The sequence below is a fragment of the Bemisia tabaci genome, chromosome 7, assembly GCF_918797505.1.
Source record: "Bemisia tabaci chromosome 7, PGI_BMITA_v3".
In the NCBI taxonomy this organism is placed as follows: Eukaryota; Metazoa; Arthropoda; class Insecta; order Hemiptera; family Aleyrodidae; genus Bemisia; species Bemisia tabaci.
The window spans coordinates 35,460,010-35,483,156 of NC_092799.1; the positions used below are offsets into that span (position 1 = coordinate 35,460,010).

Sequence of the window (23,147 nt, forward strand, 5' to 3'; positions counted from 1 at the left end):
TATTTCAGTTCGTGTGGTTCGTGTGAGTTATCGAAATAGCTCAAAATTACGGCGCTCAACTACTTAACTTTCTCACAGTTAGTGTTTCCTTATTTAAGTGTTTTAATTGTTTCCTATTCGCTCAATTGTGTGTTTTACGTGAACCCGAAAATAGCTGACATGTCCGTGCGTAGAAAGTGCCGTTATCCACACATCATACCTAAGAGCCATTGACCACTTTCCACTGAATGATTCATGAAAAGATCTACTGAAAACACCGTGAATCTCCATTGACAGGAATTGAAATCATGAAAGAAATGGTGAAAGGAAAAAAGGGAATGAAAAACGGCTCCAAACCGACGAAAGCATCAAAGACTTTGTCTGAAGATGAAGGAGATCATCCGAAGAAAATACAGTCCTCTGTAGATGACCAAAACACAGCAGCTGAGGTTCCAAATAATGTTCACAAGACCAAGGTAATAACATGAATTGTAAATCTGTCCAACCAATTATCATTAAGTCTATTAATAATGCCCCTATTATTTGCATGCAACATTCCAAGCCCAGAAGTATGGAAGGAGGTGAATATTTGCCGCAGAACACCTTTATGCTGGGGACATCATAGTAGCTGCGTTTTTACAAACGTTTCAAGATAGGTCAAATCCAAATTTTGCTATCTGAATCTGTAACTATGTATGGAAAGCCTTAGTTTGAACACAGTCATAACATGTATACTTAGGAGCACGTTTCAGATTACTTTTCCTCTTTTGCTGTCGGGAATTCCCTATCCTGCCGCTACAGCAAAGAAGTAGGTAAGAGTAATCTGTAATGGATTCTATTCAACTTGATATGGGTTGGATACGATCCCGATCAAGACGCTTATTCTGAAAGCAAATCTAAGGTGAAACCAGGCTTCGAACTTCGCGATTTGGCCACCATGTTGCGCTGCTCAGAATAGCAGTAGATATATATTTGCTAAATTAATAAAAACCGCAATTCATATTCAAGATTGGGGATCCAAGGGACATAGCAACGTACTTGAGGAATACTCAGTAACAAAATCTTCTTAAAATTCCCAAAAGTAAAGTTGTAACTATGGGGGAAAGTAATTCCCATCAAGGCAATAGGAGAGAGAGAGAGAGACAGAACATGAGGTATTCGGTTGCTCCCTTGGCCAATGCCGCTGAGCTGAAAGTTTCAGCCGTACTTTCTCTATGCTTGTAATTCTGATTGCCAATATTTTTAGCTCAAAAAATCAAGCAAAAAATAATCTATACCCTGTAGATCTGCTTTTTGTAATTTGAACAATATTATTTCAGTAATGGTCAAAGGAAAGTGAAATTCTTAGTGGTGGCGCTATCTCTAATCTTGAATTATCCCCAGTGGAACTCTGGATTCTCCTTAAGTGAAATCTCCTCCAGGCGTGCTTAAATGCTTGATCACATATTGGAGCTTGCACTTGAAAATGTGAAAAGGACCCTGATTCCGTGCAAAAACCCAAAAAATAGGGATAGGAGGTAAACTTTTTTGGGAGACAATGTTGCGTGCTTTTGTATCAGTCCGCATAATGATCAGCTATACTAGTAAATTGCCACGGGCAACCTTAACAATTCGATTTTGCAGGAAATTTCCAATTGTTCGTAGAGAGAGGAACGCTGGTTGGTTAATTCTGATCGATCTGAGTCTTATCTCTTGCCTCCACTTCTGATGAATTTATCGTTCCAAAATTGGGGAAAGACTTGAAGATTTCTCTGCTATTGGCAGTTTTAGGACCTTTCCAATATCCTCTGACTGGATGAAATTTAATTGAAGGTTGCAGGAAGATAATGCAAAGTGTTTAAGGACCCTGAGAAGTGGAAGATCCTATGACCCTGTTTTTATCGTCTTTCCACAACTTACGATTTTTTTACGTGTTCAGTAAAAACAAGGCAATAAATCTTAAGAAATTACGCGATTTTTATCGCACAATCAGTATCGCAGGAAATGCGCGATTTTTTCATACTTAATTAAATTAAGAAATTAAGAATCTATGCAAAAATCACCTCAGTATTGCGGGAAACATGCAAGTTTTTCAGCGGTTTTGTAAGAACACAAGAAATCAGAAGCGAGCAACTATTCGAACTCCGGAGTAGGTATGTGGTATCACGCGAAATTGAAGGAGATTTATAGCTTTTCTCCCATTAGACTTTACATTAAAACGCTCATGAAACAGATGATCGCATCTGAGTATATTAAATTCGCGTATATTCCGCGATTGAGGGAAAATTTTGGGTCTTTAATGTTCTTCATCAACCGCTGTAAAATTTGCGTGTACGCCGCGATGTCGAGGCAAATGATGTGTAATTTTTAATCATATTATAGAACTCCTGAAACACCCTCGTTTTTGCCGCGATATTGCGGTGGTTCTCGCGAATTTCTCATTGTTCTTGCAAAATTGATACTGAGATGGAAAGTGCGTAATTTCTTAGGACTTAGGAATCTGTTGGAAATATCGCGTGTTTCTCGCGATATCGAGATGAAAATCGCGCAATTTCCCACTCTCTAACAGTCGGAATTGAAGCGTGCAACTATTCGAACTCCGGAGTAGGTATGTGGTATCACGCGAAATTGAAGGAGATTTTTAGATTTTCTCCGATCTGACTTTACGATGCAACCTACAAAACCTCTGGATCCAGGGCTGGATTTAGGGGGTGGCCACATGGGCCGCGGCCCATGGCGGCAAATTTAGGGGGCGGCAAATTTTCCAGTTGTTTTAAATGTAGCTATAAAGAAAATTCGGAATCGGAGAAAAAAATTACAAACAAAAGGTAAGAAAATCTCTAATTACCTGAGAGTGTATCTCTAATTTTTTCGTCTTTCTGTGATACAGTAGACAGCACCTTTAATTAGTCGAGTTAAGACTAAGAGAGAAACCGAACACGGAATTTGGTCTGGAACGGCGCGGCGCAGAGAGCAATGATGACGAGAACTTGAGATGCAACGGAGAAACCCGCGGCGCGGCGTGGCGGTCGGCATGTAACACGTATTAGCGCCTACAAGACTGCATGAATACTTCACAAATTGCGTCTAAGACAATGCGGTCGCTGTGGTCAGCAGCGGGCGGCGGGAAACGCATAGCGCCTACAAGACTGCATGAATACTTCATGCATTGCGTCAAACACGGAGCGGTCAGCGCGGCGCGGCGGCGGAAGTTAAAATTACTAAACTACATCTATGTTTGTTCTGTCATTATTTTTTCGTTCATTTCATACAAATGGAAGGCATTTTCCACATAGAGATAGGTTTACGGAACTTAACTATCGCGCCAAGTTCCGTGAACTTTTGCTAGCATAGTGTTGACAGGGCTCTCGCAAAAAATGTGTCCAACACGAGTAAACGCGTCTTATGAACCCCTCCCCTCCGGCACGTTCACTTGATGGTTTTTATTGATGTTTCAAAACGAATGAGAAGGGGGCGGCCCATGGGCCGCAAGTAAGTAAATCCGGCCATGTCTGGATCAGTCGCGTATTTTCCGCGATATTGCGTTGACTCTCGCCTAACTTCCTATTTTTTCTTGCAAAATTGCGAGAGAAAAAACGCATTACGCGCGACGTTGAGATGGAAATTTCGCTGTTTCTCACTTTTTAACAGTCGAAATTGAAGCAAGCAATTCGAACTCTGTAGTAGGTATGTGGTATCACGCGAAATTGAAAAAGATCCATAGCTTTTCTCTTTTCTGAATTTACGACGCTCATGAAAATTATGCTCGCATCGATATTAAATCGGCGTATTTTCCGCGATTGAGGTGAAAATTGTGGAATCTTTAATGTTCCCAATCAACTGCTGTGAAATTTGCGTGGACACCGCGACCAGTCTCAATCTAAACCTCAAGGACTGCTCAAAATTAAGAATGGAGCCCAAGATTATTATGATGTTTTTTGACCTCAAGGAATTCAGTGCAAACATTTTCAGCATCAGCCACCGACTTCCCAACCGAACGATCTTTTAAAATTTAAGTCGTTCTAGAACTAGTAGGTTCAATATTTATGGACGATCCCCGAAAACCCCGAAATGATAGTCAGTTAATCGGATATCATTATAGAAAAATCATGAACTACAGCTGTGTTGAGTTGTCACCTCAATCCGACGCTTTCTGAAACTAAGAGTAAAAGTCTTAAACTTTCATAATCCCCACTCACAATAGTCCACAACAATTAAAGAAAAGGAAAAAAGTGAATAAGTATTCGCCTCTTACGTAACAATAGAAACTTGTGAGAATTCTTATCTCCCTCTTATTTTCTTTTGTGTAGCATGGCATACACATCGAAAGTTCTCGTTAAGTAACGAGGAGGGAACTTCAAAACTGAACGGTTTCAACGGTGGCTTTTGATCTTCTACAAAATTTCGCTACAACGTCTCTGAATGGTAGGCACGTGCTAAAGAAAAACGCCGTATGAGCCTTCAAACGTCCGCGCGTCGCCTAATTTCTATCAATAAAAACCGGGTGTACTGGGAAAATTTTGAATATTTTTCTTCGAATTTTTTAGACAATATTGTTCGCAATTCTATCTAATATATCTGAAAATTTCAAGTTAAAATATGAATATATTTCCCCCAAAAATACATGTTTTATCCGGGAAAATTTAACAATTCTCGAATGTTCATACGGTGTTTCTCCTCAGCACGGCAATAATGCTCTGAACTGTACATTATCACCGCTGTATTAGTCTCACCTATGCAATCATTAGTTTCTGAGGGGTGGAGAGTGAGGCGGGTGGAGGAGGTCTTTCCGTCTTAAACAATATTTTAAAAAAAAAAGAAAAAAAGGGGGAAATAGGGAATCGCCGTAGAATGAGAAATGGAGAAGTATCTAATACAATAGGAATTTTTAGGTACGAGAAAAGTTGAGTAGACTTCTTAGACCCTCGATGTCCCGATAGAATCCCGAAAGCGCATAAATCCAAAAGTGCAAAACCCCAAAGCGAAAAGTTTTGCTTTTGAGGTGATTGGAGTGCAGTGGCCGTCCTTTTCTTTTCAAATTCAAGAATGAAAAAAAGGGTGACTCGTTACGGTAGGTTTATAAGGAACTTTACAAATCGTGCGCGGCTTGGTACCTAAATTTTTTTTTCAAAATTTTGAGGGACGGGATTGTTGAGAGAAAATTTAACGATAAATGCATTTTTGGGGAAATTGAAAATGTTGCGATAAAAATCAGGAATAATTTACTTCTTCGGCACAATAGGCAACATTAGAATTAAATTGAGGTGTGAGGGAAATAATCAAAGCGCCCTCAGTTGATTCACATGCGACAACTTAAAACGAAGTGTATCGTAACGCGTAGATGCAACTATTCGAGCTTTACGGATGTCCGTGTTGCATACGCTCGAAAATGAAGGCGTTTTGACTCTCCGCACACTCATCGCTTACCGCTTCATCGGCGGCGCACATCGGCACATCGGAAAGAGCTTGTGGGAGAGGTCAGAAATGCTATTGTTTACCGAAACTGGGAATTTCTAATGTTCATTCCGTCACATATTAAATTTTAAGGAGCGATTCTTCAAGGAAGTGTAACGAGAAAATCTCGTTCAACATCCGTCTTGAAACATCCCGTGGAGACAAGGCGTTCGAATGCCTTTGTACGAGGGTCATCCCAAAAGTCTTGCATGTTTACCCCTCACTTCAAAACTATTGAAGATAGGAAAAATCCGATTAGTTGTGCAATGCGCATATGGGGCATCCTCTCAGCTTTACTTTAAGTCAGAGTTTTTTTTAAAAAAATCGGGACACTCATTTCTCCATCGCGTCGGAAGTAAAATTGCTTGTAGTATGAAAAACTGAATCGATTCGAATGGTGCTCGTCACGGCAGTTTGTATTTTCTCAACTTTTCCCTCTTGCTCAGAGTTGGAGATTCGGATCCTGGCCTTGTGTGAATAGTATCTTAGACGCTGTTTCTCATGTTATCTAAATAGAGCGAGCGTCTTCAATGGTGATTTGAATTTTGAGTTTCCTCGTGTCCTACTAACTCACTCGGCGAAAATTGTCGATTTTCCTTTCTATGTTTTTTTTCCGATTTTTGCCCGATGCAAAGTGCAACGCTTGCGCCCTTAAATCAAACGAGGAAGAGAGATTTAGCAAAAGTACTTGCAGTCGCGGTGGCAGATTACGAACAGTGCAACTCGTAATTCACTTGCTCTCCGCACGGGTTTACCCTTCCTCGGGGTTTTTCTCTCTGGGTTTTCCTCATCATTATCCGATTTTGGCAATTCGGGGCACCATTATCTCTCTTTCATTCTTCCCTCCCACACAAATGAAGCATGCTCACATACCACCTAAGTGCATCAATTCAGTATTCTGTCCCGAAATAAGTGAGATAGACATGGACGTCGGATGGTAGGGCTTCTCGTTAGCCACTAATTTTGACCATTTTGACCGTTTTCTTCTAAAAAAGTTTGACCCCTCTCGTGCGCATTCTACCCTCGCGGCCACAGTTATCTTCCTGCAACTTAATGTAGATTGTTTCAAGAATCTATTTACTTAGTCAGTGTCAACTTAATGTAGATTGTTTCAAGAATCTATTTACTTAGTCAGTGTCTTTGAGTCCTGTAACTCAAATCCCACGATGATTTTTAAGAAAATTCAGCAAGTTTTTGGACCTCTCTTCGTGTCGGTATGTACAAAAGCCTGCCTCGCTTAGTTTAATTAGCCGTTGGTTCTCAGGTGTGCTGAAAAAATTTTATTTTGTAGTGTTAATCTCAGGTTGGTGTTCTCAGTTTAAGTATAAATTATTTTCGTTTTAATTTTACCCTTGCCTCTTTGATTTCAGCCCAATGGAGTTGCATATGCAAAAATGTCTCCAAAAACCGATAAGAGGAAAGGCATCATCAACATGGAGGTCGACATTGTCTCCCTTTTACTTTTTGTGATTGCAGCCTGTACAAGGTTTTATCGCTTGTCTCAACCAAATGCTATCGTGTAAGTAAATCATTTTTCACAGATTTTTTTTTTTTTTTAAATTCTCATCGATTTACCCAATTCATGTTCAGTGAAATCAAATAAGGTTTGCATTTCTGAAGAGAGGCACAATTTCTACCAATGATACTTGACAAGAGTTTAACACCATTGGTGCAGCTACGGGTATTCTCTTTAGAAAAATTGTGTCTGTGCAATGCATGTCCACTCCATCCCAACCTAAGCTAGCCTTACCTCTGGCGTTACCCAATACTTTTTTTTCATGCACAAGGTTCATCAACCCACAAAAAGCAAGCTAATCATTCACCATAGGTAATGGCTTAAGCGATTCTTTCTTTTCTTATAACTTGAGAACCTCCGGGAGATTTCTTTCCTTCTTTCAAAATAACTTCATCAACTTTTTATTTAGAAACAAGCCCTGTTGTCAAAGCGAATTTGCAGGTATCTGAAAGATGAATTTCATCTTGGTATGAATGGAAATTGCCGAGTGATCTAAACACCAAAATATTCTTGGTTTCTATATTGAACAATTATTTAAGAAGCTGTGACAAAATAATTTATTCTGCTAAAAAAAGAATGTATATATATATAATATATATGTGTGTTTTTAAATGGCAGATGCTGCCACAGTGCCACATGATGTCACAAGGCCGTATATTTTTTCACTTTTAAATATATAATTCCTAAATTTCCTATATTAGAAAAGAATTGTAAAAAATACAGTTAAACTTTCTGCAAATATATCCTACATTATATAGAATATATTACAAAATTTCAAATTTTGGTGACACTTGGTTTTCCGTCTTAAAAGTTTAAAAAGCATGAGAGTAAATTAGGCAATGTCCGATGTAGTTAGACTGATTCTGGTTTGATTAGGTTAGATAGTGTTTTATGGGTTCTCAGTTTGACGAACGACCTCTCCTTCTGACTGTTCGATTATTTTGCATTTTCAACACCTAAAGGGTTCATTAATCTGTAGCTTTGCATCTAATTAATCAAAATCTGGCATTGCTCTTTTTTTTCATTCCAGATTTGATGAGCTTCACTACGGCAAATATGTAGGACTTTACATGAAGAGAACCTTTTTCTTCGACTCACAGCCGCCCTTTGGGAAGCAACTGATTTCAGCGGCCGCTTACCTGGCAGGCTTTGATGGTATGCGTTCAGATTGATTTTCATGAATTTTTTTGCAGTCAAGTTTTTTTTCTGAATTACAAGGAAAAATTAAACCAGAAGACCCTGTGTGGAAAACCATAAAATTTGACGCTGGCTAAATTCCGTTATTATTTGGTATGTTGTTCTTTTCAACCTACCGAGCATAATGAGGTTTTAAAATTGAACTTTGTATGCGCCTACGTCAAGGAAAGCAGGGCTGAATAAAGATTATGTCAAAAATTTCGCACGCGTTTTCTTCCAGAACTGAGAGACTACCGCTGAAAATGTATATACTACACCGCCATCAATTTTCGGAAGAATTTCATTCTTTTTGTCGGAGGGAGAAAAGCCTCTCCTCATTACTCTCATCATCAATCACAACATTGTACTGAAAAATGCTAAAAATTCACTTTTCAGTCCTCCTTTTCTTCAAATTGCCTCTTAAAAAGTTTGATCTGTGAAGTTCATCGTTCTCAGGAAGTTGAAAAGGACATCATTCCAAATAAAAACAAAGTTTAGTTGGCGCCAAATCTCTTGGTATTCTAGGCAGGGTTCTTTCATAAAGTAAGAACACTGAAAGTAATGAGAGAACTACTGCCCAATATTTTTAAGTCTATCCTTCACAAAATTTTGAAATTGTTCTTTTCATATCAAATCCAGGAAGAGAGACTCCTTTAAAATAGTAATTAGGAAGTCTCTCTCCTGTAAAAAATCAGCTAATTGGTTTTGCAATTTGTCAGATCAAAATTAAAAAAAGTTTCATCAAAGGAGCATAATGATAAAATCGTCATCAGTGATAATACGATATGAGTGTTTTGAGTTTATAGAATACCAGGAAAATGATTTCATCATTAACGGTGCTGGATTTATTTATTTATTTTCATTTTTGCCTCTCAGAGTGACCAGACAATGTGCAACTTAAATATCATTTCAGAAACTTATTCATAAGAGGGAGTAAAAATGTAGGTAGTCACAATCCTCCTAAAGTGTATTCAACTGACTATTTAATCAGTTAGTCTATGACTTTCTCCAGACATTTTTTCATAACCTTGACTCAAATGAAAGATGTATGTCTTTATTCTAATTGAATTGTGAAGTTTGAAAGAACTCAATCACTCAAACCTCTTTTCTCGACTTTCTTTCATCAAGCCTGGCGATGTTGAATAACCTGCTCCGCCAGCAAAGTGATAATAACCTCTTTTCTGTAATAATAAGGTTAAATGATGAGCGTTCAGCAGAATTAGTACAACAGGTTGTAAAAATGAAATAGTATGTCTTGAAATGACATGGCTCTATTATGCAAGACACAATGTTAGATTATATCATAGGACCCATAGTCTTTTTGAAAAAAATGAAAAATTTTGTAACTACACAGATATAGTAACTGTTCATTATGCATGATTTTTTAGGTAAATACAAATTTGAGCACATAGCAAGTGAGTACTCGGAGAATGTTCCAGTGGTGGCTCTGAGATTCATACCTGCATTGTGTGGTAGTCTTCTGGTGCCAACAGCCTATCATTTTATGTTAGAAATGGGCTCCAGCCAGTGGACAGCACTCATAGCTGCTTTTCTCTTTCTGTGTGGTGAGTGATTTTCCTCAAAAACTTCTGGGAGACGTAGAATACAGCATGACTTTCAGCATTACTTTGTCAAGGAACAGAGTGTCAAGATTGAGACTTGATATCACCTTACAGTGCATGGAAATCCAAGTTGAATGAAGTTTGACTGTACATAAAAGATTCAAGTCAGCAGGATACCTTAAAATGATTTATAGTAAAAAAAATCAAATAAGTTATCGAATTCCTTGAAGAAACAATCACAATTTTGTGATTTTTAGGGGTAAAATAGGAAAACTGGCTCATGAATGACAACTTCAACACCTCCTTCCTCACCCTTGCTTTGGACTAATCTTCATTTTTAATAGGTCGTTTCGTGGTGTGAGGTGTGACACCTCCTAAATTTTCATGCCTGTGAAAAGTATTTTGCCCTCCTCCTGCGGCAGCGTTGCTAAGCTTTAGACTTTAAATAATGAACTCAGAGAAACAATCAAGATTTCGAGGGAAAGTTATTTCCAGTGTTCGAATAGAATCTAGTCTCATAGCAGCAAAGAATGCAATAGATAAGCCCCATGTATCAGCGAAATCAAGCCGAATAGAAGAATATGAAGGAAAAGAAAATCAATGAGAAAGCCTAAGCACCTTACATCAACAATTCATTTTAACTAAGCAGGGCCTAGGAAGTTCTATCTAGTGAGCAAGAATGAAGAAAGAGAGAGTATCCGTCCGAAAATGTCAAAATCTCGACCAAGACAGAGCTGCCTAGAAAACCAATCCGCAAAAACCCCCTCGGAAAGAATGGGAGACCCTGAAACTGCAGCTAATCTCCAGAGGACTGAAGTGCTCCCTCAGGCCTTGATAAGAAATAAAAGCATCAACCACTTCTTGGTCGTTAAAACATTCTTAAAGCTTGAATTTTTTTCTATATAACTTTTTCATGAGAATTAGTGGACGTTTCTCTCTCGATTTTCAGTATAATGAAAAGGAATCTCTAATGCTCTTGGCCTTGAATCGGTGGCAATTTAAACTATGAAAGTTTAATGAGCATCTTGTCTTATTTTTCGTGCTTAATATATTTGGAAAAAGACCAGTTGTGGCACTGCAATGTTTTCTTTCACTAATCCCATGTAATTTTTTATCTGTCTTATCCCTAATGAAATGATCATTTCTCATTCTTCCAGATAATGCTCTTTTGACACAGTCTCGCTTTGTCTTGATGGAGTCAATTTTACTCTTCTTTTCTTTATTTGGACTGCTGTGTTTGCAAAAGTTCCGTAAGCTCAAGTCCGAGTCATATTCACTAGAATGGTGGGCTTGGCTTTTCTTGGCTTCAGTTTTCCTGACGTTCAGCTTCTGGTGAGTTAGCAGTTGATTTGTTCTTGTGTATGTCTTAAAAATAGAATCTTAAAGAATATTATTTCTGTCTCTGATTTTAAACCCTGTTTACCTTAGATGGTTAGGAAGAATGGTGTTTTGGCTCTTGTAAAAATTAGGTACTTTTGGAGAAATGTAGTGTCACTTTTTGGCCACTAAAATGCCATCCAAGTTGTATGCTGTAGTTCTCTGAATGTCATCTCATCATTGAAAAATTGAGATCATTAAAAATCAATACCACAAGGCAAAACTCTCTTAGTATTTATTGTGATAAATATAAGAGTAAAAACGTTTAATGGTCTTTTTAAATTTGTTGACTCCTTTTGTTTTATTTCCATAATTTGATCAAATCCCAATCTCTGGTCTTCACCACTTTCTGTGTTCATGTTTTTATTAGTCAAACCGTCTAATCCTAAGTTTTTGTGTGTTGCCACAGTGTGAAGCTTGCTGGTTGGTTCTCCTGGTGTCTAGCAATGATCATCATATCTGTAGACTACTGGGACAAGGTCCTCGGTAACAAACTCATCTCTGATGTAAAAGCATTCTTGGGAGCTGTCGCCCGCATTCTCATGGTCTGTTTAGTTCCTGTGCTTATATATCTCTCCATATTCTACGTCCATTTGACAGTTCTCAACAAAGCAGGTCCTCATGATTCTATTATGACATCTGCTTTCCAAGCTAGTCTTGAAGGTGGTCTTGCCTCCATCACTAAAGGCCAGCCTCTGAAAATCGCGCATGGATCGCAGATCACACTCCGACACACGCATGGGAAGCTCTGCTGGTTGCACTCACACCAGCTTGTCTACCCCCTACGCTACCCAGATAAACGCGGGAGCTCACACCAACAACAAGTCACTTGCTATACGTTCAAGGATGTCAATAACTGGTGGATTGTGAAACGCCCAAACAAGTCAAACTTAGTTGTATCGCAACCAATCGATGTTATCAAGCATGGTGATGTTATCCAGTTAATCCATGGGATCACCAGTCGAGCACTAAATTCCCATGATGTAGCAGCTCCCATGTCACCGCAGAATCAAGAGGTGTCTTGCTACATTGATTACAATGTCTCAATGCCAGCCCAGAATTTGTGGCGAGTCGAGTTGTCAGACCCGGGAAGTACGGACAACGAATGGCACACAATTCAGTCACAAGTGCGACTTGTGCATGTCAACTCAAGTCAAGCATTGAAATTCAGTGGAAAACAGTTGCCGGACTGGGCGTTCTTTCAGTATGAAGTGGTTGCAGATAAGGATGTCCAACAGCGAGATACCATCTGGAACGTTGAAGAACACCGCTACACGAAAACAGATGATGAAAAGTTACGAGAAAAGAATTTGTTGAGTGCTGAAATGATTCCACTCACAGCGACGACAATGTCATTCTGGCAGAAATTTGTGGAGCTTCAGTACAAAATGTTTTTCTCTCACCTGGAAAATGTCAAAGACCACATTTTTAGCTCAGAGCCAATTGAGTGGCCTCTCATGTCCCGAGGCATTGCCTATTGGCTAAGTTCAACTTCTGAAGAGAACCAAATTTACTTAATTGGGAATCGAATCATCTGGCGGTCAGGAGTGATTTCATTACTGATGTATGCAGGCCTTTTCACGATTTACCTCTTACGGCGACGCAGGCTTTGCTATGATCTGCCACAGGAGGTATGGGATCACTTTGTTGACATCGGCAAGTTTTGCGTTTTGGGTTACAGCTTGCATTACCTCCCATTTTTCTTTGCAGAACGCACATTGTTCTTACATCACTATTTCCCAGCCCTCGTGTTCAAAATTTTGCTCACAGCCGCAATGGTTGAACACATTGATTGTCTACTTAAGCTTTACACCAAAATCAATTTAGTTAGGATAGTGTCATTTATTTATTATATTTTAGTTTGTCTATGGCTGGTATTTATTTTCTATTCATTCCGAAAGTTCCTGCCATTTTCTTATGGCAGTCATCTATCCAATCTTTCTGTCATGAAAGTATGTGCATTTCCTGCTTGTGATTTTCAAATTGATGCGCTGCCCTTCTCTGGGTGGTAATTCAGCGTCATTGATGCTTTCACTAAGCTTTCAGTAATATTTACAATGTGCCATCAAGGCCACATTACTTCGTTAACACTAGAGCTACTTAATAAAAGTTTTATTTTGTTAGGTTCCTCTCTCAGAAATTTTTGGAACTATTTACAAATTAGATCACTGTATTCTCTGTTCCTCCAGTCATTTCTGAAAGCAAAGCTCCCTGTTCCTGTAGATTTTGGAATGACGTTGCTGGAACTTAATTTTGACAAAGCCCTCATTTTGTCCTGTCGTGAATTATCACTGTAAAACATTAAATAGTACCGGTGCCTCCTCTTGCCACTCATGTATCTTGCAGCTCAACATTTCAAAATTTTAGGTGCATTTTGAATTTCATGTTTTCCTCTTTCTGTCTTAAATGTCGTAAGTACTTATTCGATCACAACTCATCTTTTTTACTCCATCGTTCCATCATTATGTCTTGAGGTCAGATCAAACCAAACTGTGAATGCAACGTGGCTGCTAGGCAGCAAAGCAAAGATTTTCAGCTCCTCTTTTTGTAAAGTGAGTAGGATTCCACTGTATTGCTTTGTAACTGTCCTGAATTTTTCATTTTAAGGTGAACTAATTGTTAATGATGAGCAACAATTTGAAATACGTTTACAGTTTACTTATTCTTTGTGACATTTAAAAAAGTACCTGACCACAATTGAGGGCTGGCAATTAGAACAAATGATTTGAGAAACGTTGTTTTCGGAAATCAAACGACTTTCCTGATTTTAAACAACTTTCCGATTTTCAGACTATATAATGAGCTTTAACTTGGTATACTTAACTCTCCAAGAAGAGCATTGACAATTTTATGCTGTGATTATATTTCGTTGAAACCTTTATTTTGTTTTTAAGTGCACATTTTTCTCTGTATCTACTTAAGTTATTCGAGTTATATCTACTTTAAAATCAAGCCTATTGTTATCATCGAATTATCATGGAATCATTCCTCCCAGACTTTAATTTGGTATAAATTTATGCAAAGGAGTGTTGATTAAGTAATTATAAGAAATGACATTATCAGGACTTTCTTCATCAAGACTGATTTTTAAGCCAGCAATAAAATTGCTGTTGTAGACATTTTTTGGTTAGGCTAGTGCAGCATGTATTTAGTTTTAGTTAAAATCTGCATCGAGTCTCATTTGTTATTGTCGGAAGGAAAAGGAGCACTCTAAAAATGGACTTGAAGTTAAGAAAGCCTTCATTGACTGGCTTGAAATGCAAAGTTTGGCTTCTTAAGAGCCGCTCAGGAATCTTAGGATAATTGTGCTTAAATCAATTCTTTTATCACTGTATTGCATAATGTACTGGACTCAGTTGCACTAATTAAAATCTCTCAGCTCGTATAAAAATTGAAAATACCCACTACATCAATAATTATTAGAAAATCCATGACCTTTCGAACACAATTGGTATGCTTAACTTTAAACTCCTTGATTTCTTTTGATAGTTGGGTTAGTTCTTGGTAAGCAGTTCTAAGCATATTTAAAAATTATTGCTGCAACATAGCTGCAACTAATGTGTACCAAAAATATTTCTTCAAGAAAAAAGATAAATATTCCCTGCAAAGAGCTCATAACTGTCGGAATTTAATGAATTTCTACATTCTTGATTGGCATTAAAATAAACTATGTAGTCTAACGGCAACTTCCTCTTCGGGATGCCAGAGAATTTTTTCGAAGATTAACGGGAATACCAATATTTTGACTTAATTCAACAAAAACTGCTCTCTGAAACATTTGTTGTTGGAAACTAAGGTCCCGTTACCTGTAAATGGTCACATTTCGATGGTGAAAATACAAGACATGGATTTTGATTACGGTTTTTGAAAATTTCCGCTCTTATTTTATGTTTTCAAGAAAAAACTGATGGACTTTTTTGCACAATATTTTCAGAGAATATTATCGAAAGGACGAAGAAAAGTCAAGCAAAAACGATGATCAGGCCTTCCTCGGAAAAGTAAAATGCAAAATTTGCTTCGTGACATCAGTGAATCGAGTTATACAATTTGGTACTTTCACCATCGATACAGTTTAATATTGACAATAGTATATATTTCAGTCCTGACTTCAGATAGTTCAGATCATAAAACTGGCCTCTATTGATTGAGGAAAGTTTTTAGGACCCAAGGCACAGCTATTTAAGACGTTAATAACAGTTTCACGCCTTGAAATATTAGATCTGAGATGTTTGACTATTTCTTGTAGCTACTTACTTCGATTTTCACATCAGAAAATCCAGAAATTATGGTTTATCTCATTGTATATACGTGATCTTAAAGCCATAGGTATTTCTAAGTATGGTTTATGTTTTAAAAATTATATTATTTATTGAACTCTTCTCCTCGGGTACCTGTTGAAATGTATGTAACGTTTTTGATCTCAAGGTGGTACTACTTTTTCGTGAACCATCAGTCAATGAGCTGAAATTGCATTACAATTTGATCTCTTTCTGAAAATCAGAATTTCACAATGAGCTAGACCCCCTCTGTTGTAATGCTCATGGAGAATGGAATCATACCTTACACGTCATTTTATTTTTGACGGTATTGATTTATGATCTTTCAGAAATGATCAAATTCTATTCCACCTTTAGCAATCTTATCAGTTGATTCATATATAGTGAAAGAATGGTTCCACCTTGAGGAGTTGAATTTTATCATAGTTTTATTTTTTTCTTTGTTTGTTTATCTGTAGCTGAAAATGTTAAAATGATTAATATTACAGTGGGCCGTTTCATCTTATTCTGATTGCAAAGTGTGTAACATTCTGTTCTGAAAATAATTTTTAAGACCCTTAATTCGTATCAGAGGTAGCGTTAGCTGAGCCAGAGTTTACTAACCTCCCACAGAAACCATTCTGACATAGGCAGCGCCCAGCTGAGAGTCCATTAAATGAAAACAATCCCTGACTTCCCACGGCTCCAGAATAAAGCTATTAAAGCTATTCATTGGCTTTGTGTCAAGAATCTTTGGCTGAAAAAAGGCACATCTTGGACCTTTCTGTTGTATTTTTACCTCCCTCACAGGGTTTTTTTTTTTTTTTTTCATAATTAACAGAACTTTGATTCATCTATATCAAAAATCCCCTTTGATATGAACCCATAGAATCACTCTTATGAACCATAACTTGAAATGTTGCTGTCAATCAACACATCAGCCAGAATTTTTAGACGTCCCTTGGAACCAAGTCAAGAAAGTTCCAAGGAAAGTCCATAAATTTTAGTCCAAAAAGTGCAGCATCATCAGTTTTCCTTGAATAATTTTGCCATCTTTTAGAAAGCTATGCTTTTTCTCTACTTAAATTTTTTCTTGATTTTCAGAAACTATTTCTCCTTTATTTTTCACTGAAATCATTGTTATCAGAGATATTTTACTGAACTGAATAAAATAATAAAAAAAAAAATGATTTTTTAAGAATGGTTTTGATTTTCTTCCTTCTTCTCTCTAGTATTTTCTCTCCGAATGGATTCAATTTCGATCAACCTGACTACAGCAGACATCGCCTAATTTTTTCAGATATTTTATTTCTTAAATAGAAGTGTGAAAACTAAGCAACACTGAAACTTCAAATTTTGTGAGAATGTACTCGACATTTTGATTAGTTTTCCTTGAAGAAAATAAAGCATAATTGAAGATTTTTAAACATGGCAATACAATATGAAAATATACACACTTGACTTTACATGTCAACTAGAGTGTAGTTCATTTTCGTCCAAAGGAGGCATTTTGACAAGGCAAGGCAACAGGTCACTATGAAACATCACAGTCGCTGCATTCACTTTCATGAAAATCAAGTAAATATTGCTCATGAGGCTTTTACTATAAAGTTTGAAGAATATCACTTTTCTGCACTCTGAACCTCTGATGGTGGAACTAGTTGCAGTTAAAAGTGAAGATACAAAAAAAAGCGGGTAAGGGTGAGAAAATAAATCATGACCTCAGTTCTGAAAAATGAATATTCATTTATTTAAAATGTCCATTGATTTAATTTCATTGTACATTGAGTTTTGAGTGTAAATATAATAAGTAAATTTTAATTTTTATCATTTTTTTTCCTTTTTTTAAATTTTATCTAGATATAACAATAACAGAAATCTTGATAAATTATCTATTTGAAGTTGAATTCAAGTTAAAATAAACTATATAAAAAAATAAAAAAAAAATAAATAAAAAATAAAATAAATAATAATCTATATTAATAATAAAAATATTACTTTCGGATTATATACAGGAGTTATCCATCAATGGTCAATGAGTTAAATGTCCGCAAAGAAAACAAAGACTTGGAAAGAATTTGATAAATAACTAAAATATGTAAAATGAAAAAATAAAAATAATAGCAAATAAAATTATGATATTTTGAATGATTAAAATAATTAACTTATGTAGAATTTAAAAACTTGAATATTAAACTTTCTGAGAGTATATAGTTTACAGTTCAACGGAACAGATTTCAAGCTATAATTGACTATAATTTACCCCATGACCACTTTAGTTTTCATTGAATTGAAATATACGATACATTCCAAAGCAGGCAAACTCATCATCCAAGCTACTTTTGTGGCAGAGCGAAATTTGACGCTAAATTCAATATCCTAGGAACCATATTTCAAAATCTTCATTTGAAAAAAAAAAAAATTGAGGTGAAAATTTAAACGATTATTGAGGACGAATACAATTTTTGACAGTAAAATTATGTTTTGACATTCCACAGAGTACTTGTAAAAACTCAAAACTTCGATAAAAGCTTATTCTGTTTACCCTGTTGTAATGGCTTTCCCGTTTCCATTGGAATTACTCAGGCTCTTATTCTGACTTTTCCCCTTAAAGTTCACATGAATACAAACCCCACGATCTTGAAGTTACAACGTTATCATATAGCCTTTGCACACCTTGCAAATTTCGACCCAAATTATCAAAGTAACGAAAATGGATGAACGAAATATTACTAGATTCATTACAATTAAAAAATACTGCTGCACAAATATAAGTGTTTAACCTGCTTGGCAAAAATAGTCTCAACTTATCAGGTAAGCAAAAAGTAATAAGCAAAATTTAATGCAGAGATGTGCAGGAATAGTGGTTTGTAGCTCTGTACTTTGAATTGCCTCGGACAATGATGTGAATGAAGCTGGACGAATGACAGAGGTAAAAATAACCAGAGCCATAAATGACCAGAACAGTTTTGAACAGTTCCGTCCACTTAAAATTTAAGATTATCATAAAATTCACCAAGTAATGATTTTCGAGTTTTTGGTTCAACGGTTAAGAAATGGCAAAAAAGAAATCCGAGAAAAATCATTTAATTTTATTTCAATGAGACAAAAATAGTTTGAAACACTCGAATTAGCTTATCAATAGAGCCGATGGTGGAATTCAACCAAGAGTAAATTGCTGGTCTGTTTGTTGAGGGTTACCTTCCATCAAATTTTCTGATTCTCTATAATTAGGAACATTTTTCAGTCCTGGGAGGGGGGGGGGAGAGAAGGAGATAAAACTGGTAAATAATAGTGATCAATACATACACCAAATTTCTATCTCTGTATGTTGACCAAGCCTAAACTTTAGCCGAAGTTCCTGGAATCGTTTCAAAAATTATCCTCAGGGATGCGGAATTTATTTTGAGGTTAGGGTTTTGGATTTTCATCCAACTTTAGGAAAAAACCAGGCAATTAGGCACGATCGGTACATAGCTACAAGAACCAAGAAAGCTTACATAAAGAAAACCATACAGTAATTGCGATAATAATAAAAATAATAGTTCATACGTTGATAAAAGATTATAAAATAACAACAGCAATAGTTACAGGTGCTTTGCTTTTGCGAAAAGAGATATACCCACTAAGCCAGATAGATTAGTTTCATCTGAACGCTTGACAATCAGTTACAATTCAAGTCATATTGGAACCTCGATCTCCGTTATCATACGTCTTGGTTGTGTGACTTTTTAGATCTATTTACTAACACTTAATGACAAGCCTCGACGATCATCTCTACCATGATTCTAATGAGATTCCCATCAGGTGTATTTTAGCAATGATTGCCTTCCACTATGGGCTATGCAATGGGAAAAACCATGGTGGTCAACAATTAAGAAAATTAACAGTAGAAAAGTTAGCATTTCTCATTCCTGGGATGAAGGGAAAGAAAAGGGGGGAAAAGAGCTAGAAATTTGGATTGATCTCACTGATACCTTCATAGTTGATAGTAGGTCAAGACGTATGTTAACCAGAAATCAAACCTTTCACTGAACCAAATCACCAAAACCTTCGCTTTTCAGGCTGATAGCTAACAAAGAGAAAAATGCAGAAAAAGACTTCAGCCCTATCCAAACGGTCGAATCATAATCAAACTTTCGCTAAACTAGTTCAATGCACCATATTTAACTCAGTTCTAAACATTTGCGGTTCGATGGAGCGAAGCAGATTGACGAACCAAAATAAAAAGTTCCACAATCTCCTCTGAACCTTCCAGATTGGAATAAAAGCTGTAAGAACTCGAATGGTTTCAGGGAAGGGTGTGTCAGTTGAAAGTAAAGCTTGGCAAAATCGATGAAAAAAAGAACTCTGCGTAATGTATTGCAATGATATATTGAAGCAGGGAATGACTTCAATTTTTCATTTATTTTGGTTTGATTCAATTGTTGAGTAGCACATCTCACTTCGGTTCAGGCCTGGATAGACGTTCAAAGTGAAGTTCCAAAGTTATGGCTGTTTGGCCAAGTGATATCATCGATTACCTCCAAAGGTGAGCAGGCCGCTCCCCCGGCCTTTGACATCGATGATGCGTAATACTTGAACAGCCATCACTTTGGGGCTTCACTTTGAACGTCTGTCCAGCACTTCACCTTTAAGTTTTACGATTGGAGAAAGAATTTGCATAATTTATAGGTAGTTATTACTGACCACAATAACTTTGATACAATTTCATGGTCGGATGCTTTGACATTACGACTGTTTGAGAGACCGAATGGTGCTACATACCTTTCTGATTGTAAGATTACACCACAAGGGAACATATTAAGAAATTCGACAAAAATTTTACTGTGCTCTTCTACAATGACTAGAATTTGGATTCTTTTTGTTCTACTGCAAGGGCTGGATCCTTCCTGTTGATGAGTTAAGCACCAGCGACAAAACTAGTTTTAAATAAAATTATTTATAAATGACATCAGTTTAATCCACGCCTCTTTCAAATGACCCAAATGGATTCCGAAAAATGAATAAGTTACATGAAATTAATGAAACCATTCTAAAACAATATACTGATTACAAACACTTAAGACTTGACACGTAAGAGCCCATGGGCTAATGAATGGATTAATGTTGAATAGATTTTGGTAGTCTGATTAAGTGCTCAAAGGTTAAAAAGAAACAATGAAAAAGATCCCTGCAGTTAACACTCTCATTAAAGTGAAGTTCTGGTGCGTTACATGTGGCTTAATGAGAATGACAGATTGAACATAAGGCATACAATGACAATGAGAGGTTGAGGTAAAACTTTCCCACAATCTAGTGAGAAATTTGGTAAAGACAACGCAACGGTACAAAAGTAAGGGTGTTTCCTCAAGAAAATTCTATTTCTTTCTTCTCAGAGACTAATTAAAATGAAGAGATTACAGGTCCCTCAGTTGTGCATCCTGTGTTAGAGGATACTAGCTGAGCAAAGTTTATAAGTTTTTTACAGCTACTTGGAGGATTTAGTTATGCAAGAAATTTTTTGAGGGAACAATTAAATTATAATGGGCAAATTTTATTTCCAAATTAATATCAGATTTGTCCCTGAAGGGCTGGTTTGTTCGGCCGGGAAAATCCGTAACTGTTTAGCGAACATTAATTGCACTCTATGCTGTAGCCACTCCCACAAGAATTAAAATGATCTGATCTCAATTTTGTCAATAAAATCAACCTTAACATGAAAAGAAATTAGTGGTTAGAGCTCAACAGCTCAGTTTCAAGTTCCGTCCTCTATATCATTAAAACTCCATTAAGGTTAAGACTCCATTTCAAATTCACTATTAATACGGTAAAAACGCAGCGGTTAAAAGTTCGACTACGAGAAATTAGGAATGTAACATTGAAAGCAGTTCTGGCATGTCTGAAGTTGATTATGATGAAAAGCGGTGAGACTGAGTTTAGAATTTCTACATTTGAAGGAAGACTAATCGACATGGACTATAGGACAAGATAAAAAGACACAAAGATAAAACAACAATACAGATTCTGGGTGGCTCCTCGGTAGAGAGCCGATTATATAGAAAGTAGCATGCAAGTATCACAATTTGGAATGCCGATTCAATTCAATTTATACGGGGAGCAGAATTGGTCGATTGACTTCAAAATTATGTTTCAGATTGTTTCATATTTTACTCATCGTTATTTTCCTACTTATTCATTTTATTCTTTATTTTTTTTTTAAAAAAAAATTGGTTACATTAAAGGTGATACACGACAGAATTCAGGGTAAAAAAATACTATTTGGTAATTACATTCTTAAAAGCGTATGAATTTATGAAAGAAAATTCTTCTCGAGTGATTTTTCTAGAAGTTGGGCATTTTCACGCGGGCAAATAGAAGCGAGGGAATAATACTTGCATCCTGAAGAGTTGAAAATTTGCATCATAAAAGTGGGAGATAAAAGAACACGAAAGCGTAAAACGGACAGGGAATGAACAAATTAAAAATGCATGAATTTTGGAATCGCTGTGTGGAAATAGCTTCATTAGCAAAATGAGGGGAGAGGGGGAGGGATGATAGAGGTTATTGCACAGTAAATATTGAAAGCCTAGGTACCTATGAGCAACAAAATAAAAATAAAATTTGCAATCATTCAGATTCAAAAAAGAAAGATTTAACAATGACTTTCCGAGTGACTTGATTGAGTTTCGAGTGAAGAGCTCGAGTTTCACAAGTTAACGGGAAAAAATATAATTGTACATGACACGAGTAAGAAAAATAACGAGCGATACAGGTCATGACATTGGAAACACGCAAATTGCGCAAAATACGCGATACACTTACAATAGAGGCCAGTTACACTGACAGAAATTCATTGTTGGCGTGGGAGTGGAGACTCATTTAAAAAATATAATAAAATGATAAAATATGATAGTACTCAACTACAGTTAAACACAATAATTAATTTTTAAAAAGAAACATAATAGAAAATTCAGATATAATTCAGTAACATCTTGTAACAATATATTCTTTTAATTAACTTCAATCTCCGTACAAATATAGCGTAATTCTAATTGTTTAATCAAAGGCCACGAAAACATTTGAAAAAGTATACGACAGGCTGGATACAGTCTTAAAAAAAAAGAAAAAAAAATCACGATAAACAAAAAGAGGGAAAGCATACCATAGGTTTATTTTATTTTCTTTACTTTTTTCCTTTCATCATATATATAATTTAAACTCATTTAACATAGACTTATTCATTAAAATAATTAAAAACATGAAAACAAGACCTATCACACAGTTTAATCGATCAATGGGAAGATACGATAAATAACAATATATATTCATTTTCTATGTACAAAGAGGAAAAAATTCAAATTAACTATAAAGAGAAAGACAGATATCAAGCTGGATATTCACAGATCAAATCCAATCAAATCTCGTTTCCAACTGACAAGACGCAGAACATCTTCATTCTTGATGTATGCAAGAGGGAGTGCTTGCAGAAGGCTTTTCGCAAACGGCTCGAGCGTTTGGTGCTGGCCGTTCTGACTTTCGTTTCAGTAGATGATCTGCTGGACAATACACGCTACGACTACAGCAAAGACGAGGAAACCGCTCAAAATTATCAGGGCCCATTGCTGATCACTCAGATGATGCCTAACGTTCACCTGCCAAAACATGATCCATCATTAGTACACTTCTAGTGACAAACTCAACAGCCAAATTTTCTTTGAACAGCATTCATTAAAATAAGACCCAAAAACTAAAGTTGTGCCTATTAGCCTCTTGTAAAATGAAAATCCTTGGGTGAAGCATTCCTCTTTGCTTTTCTCATCATTATTATTTGATGAATTATCAGAACGTTAAAACAGATATAAAAAT

The 23,147-nt window shown here is 36.5% G+C and overlaps 2 protein-coding genes across 6 annotated transcripts in view; one reads left to right on the forward strand and one right to left on the reverse strand.

The window, feature by feature from the left end:
• The first annotated feature begins 6 nt into the window (after positions 1-6).
• On the forward strand, positions 7-17,752 carry rt (Protein O-mannosyltransferase rt). The gene is made up of 6 exons (XM_019043995.2): positions 7-455; positions 6,783-6,931; positions 7,959-8,083; positions 9,493-9,669; positions 10,824-10,998; positions 11,453-17,752. Exons 1-6 carry the CDS (start codon positions 288-290, stop codon positions 13,053-13,055), a joined length of 2,397 nt encoding a protein of 798 aa, XP_018899540.2. The 5' UTR covers positions 7-287; the 3' UTR covers positions 13,056-17,752.
• Positions 17,026-23,147, reverse strand: part of mtgo (miles to go) — a 219,763-nt gene continuing 213,641 nt past the window's right edge. For all 5 annotated transcript variants that reach the window (XM_019043998.2, XM_019044000.2, XM_072302238.1 and 2 more), the window contains one exon: positions 17,026-22,933. In XM_019043998.2, coding sequence (XP_018899543.2) covers positions 22,823-22,933 — 111 coding nt within the window. In that variant the 3' untranslated portion in view covers positions 17,026-22,822. The remainder of the gene's footprint in view (positions 22,934-23,147) is intronic.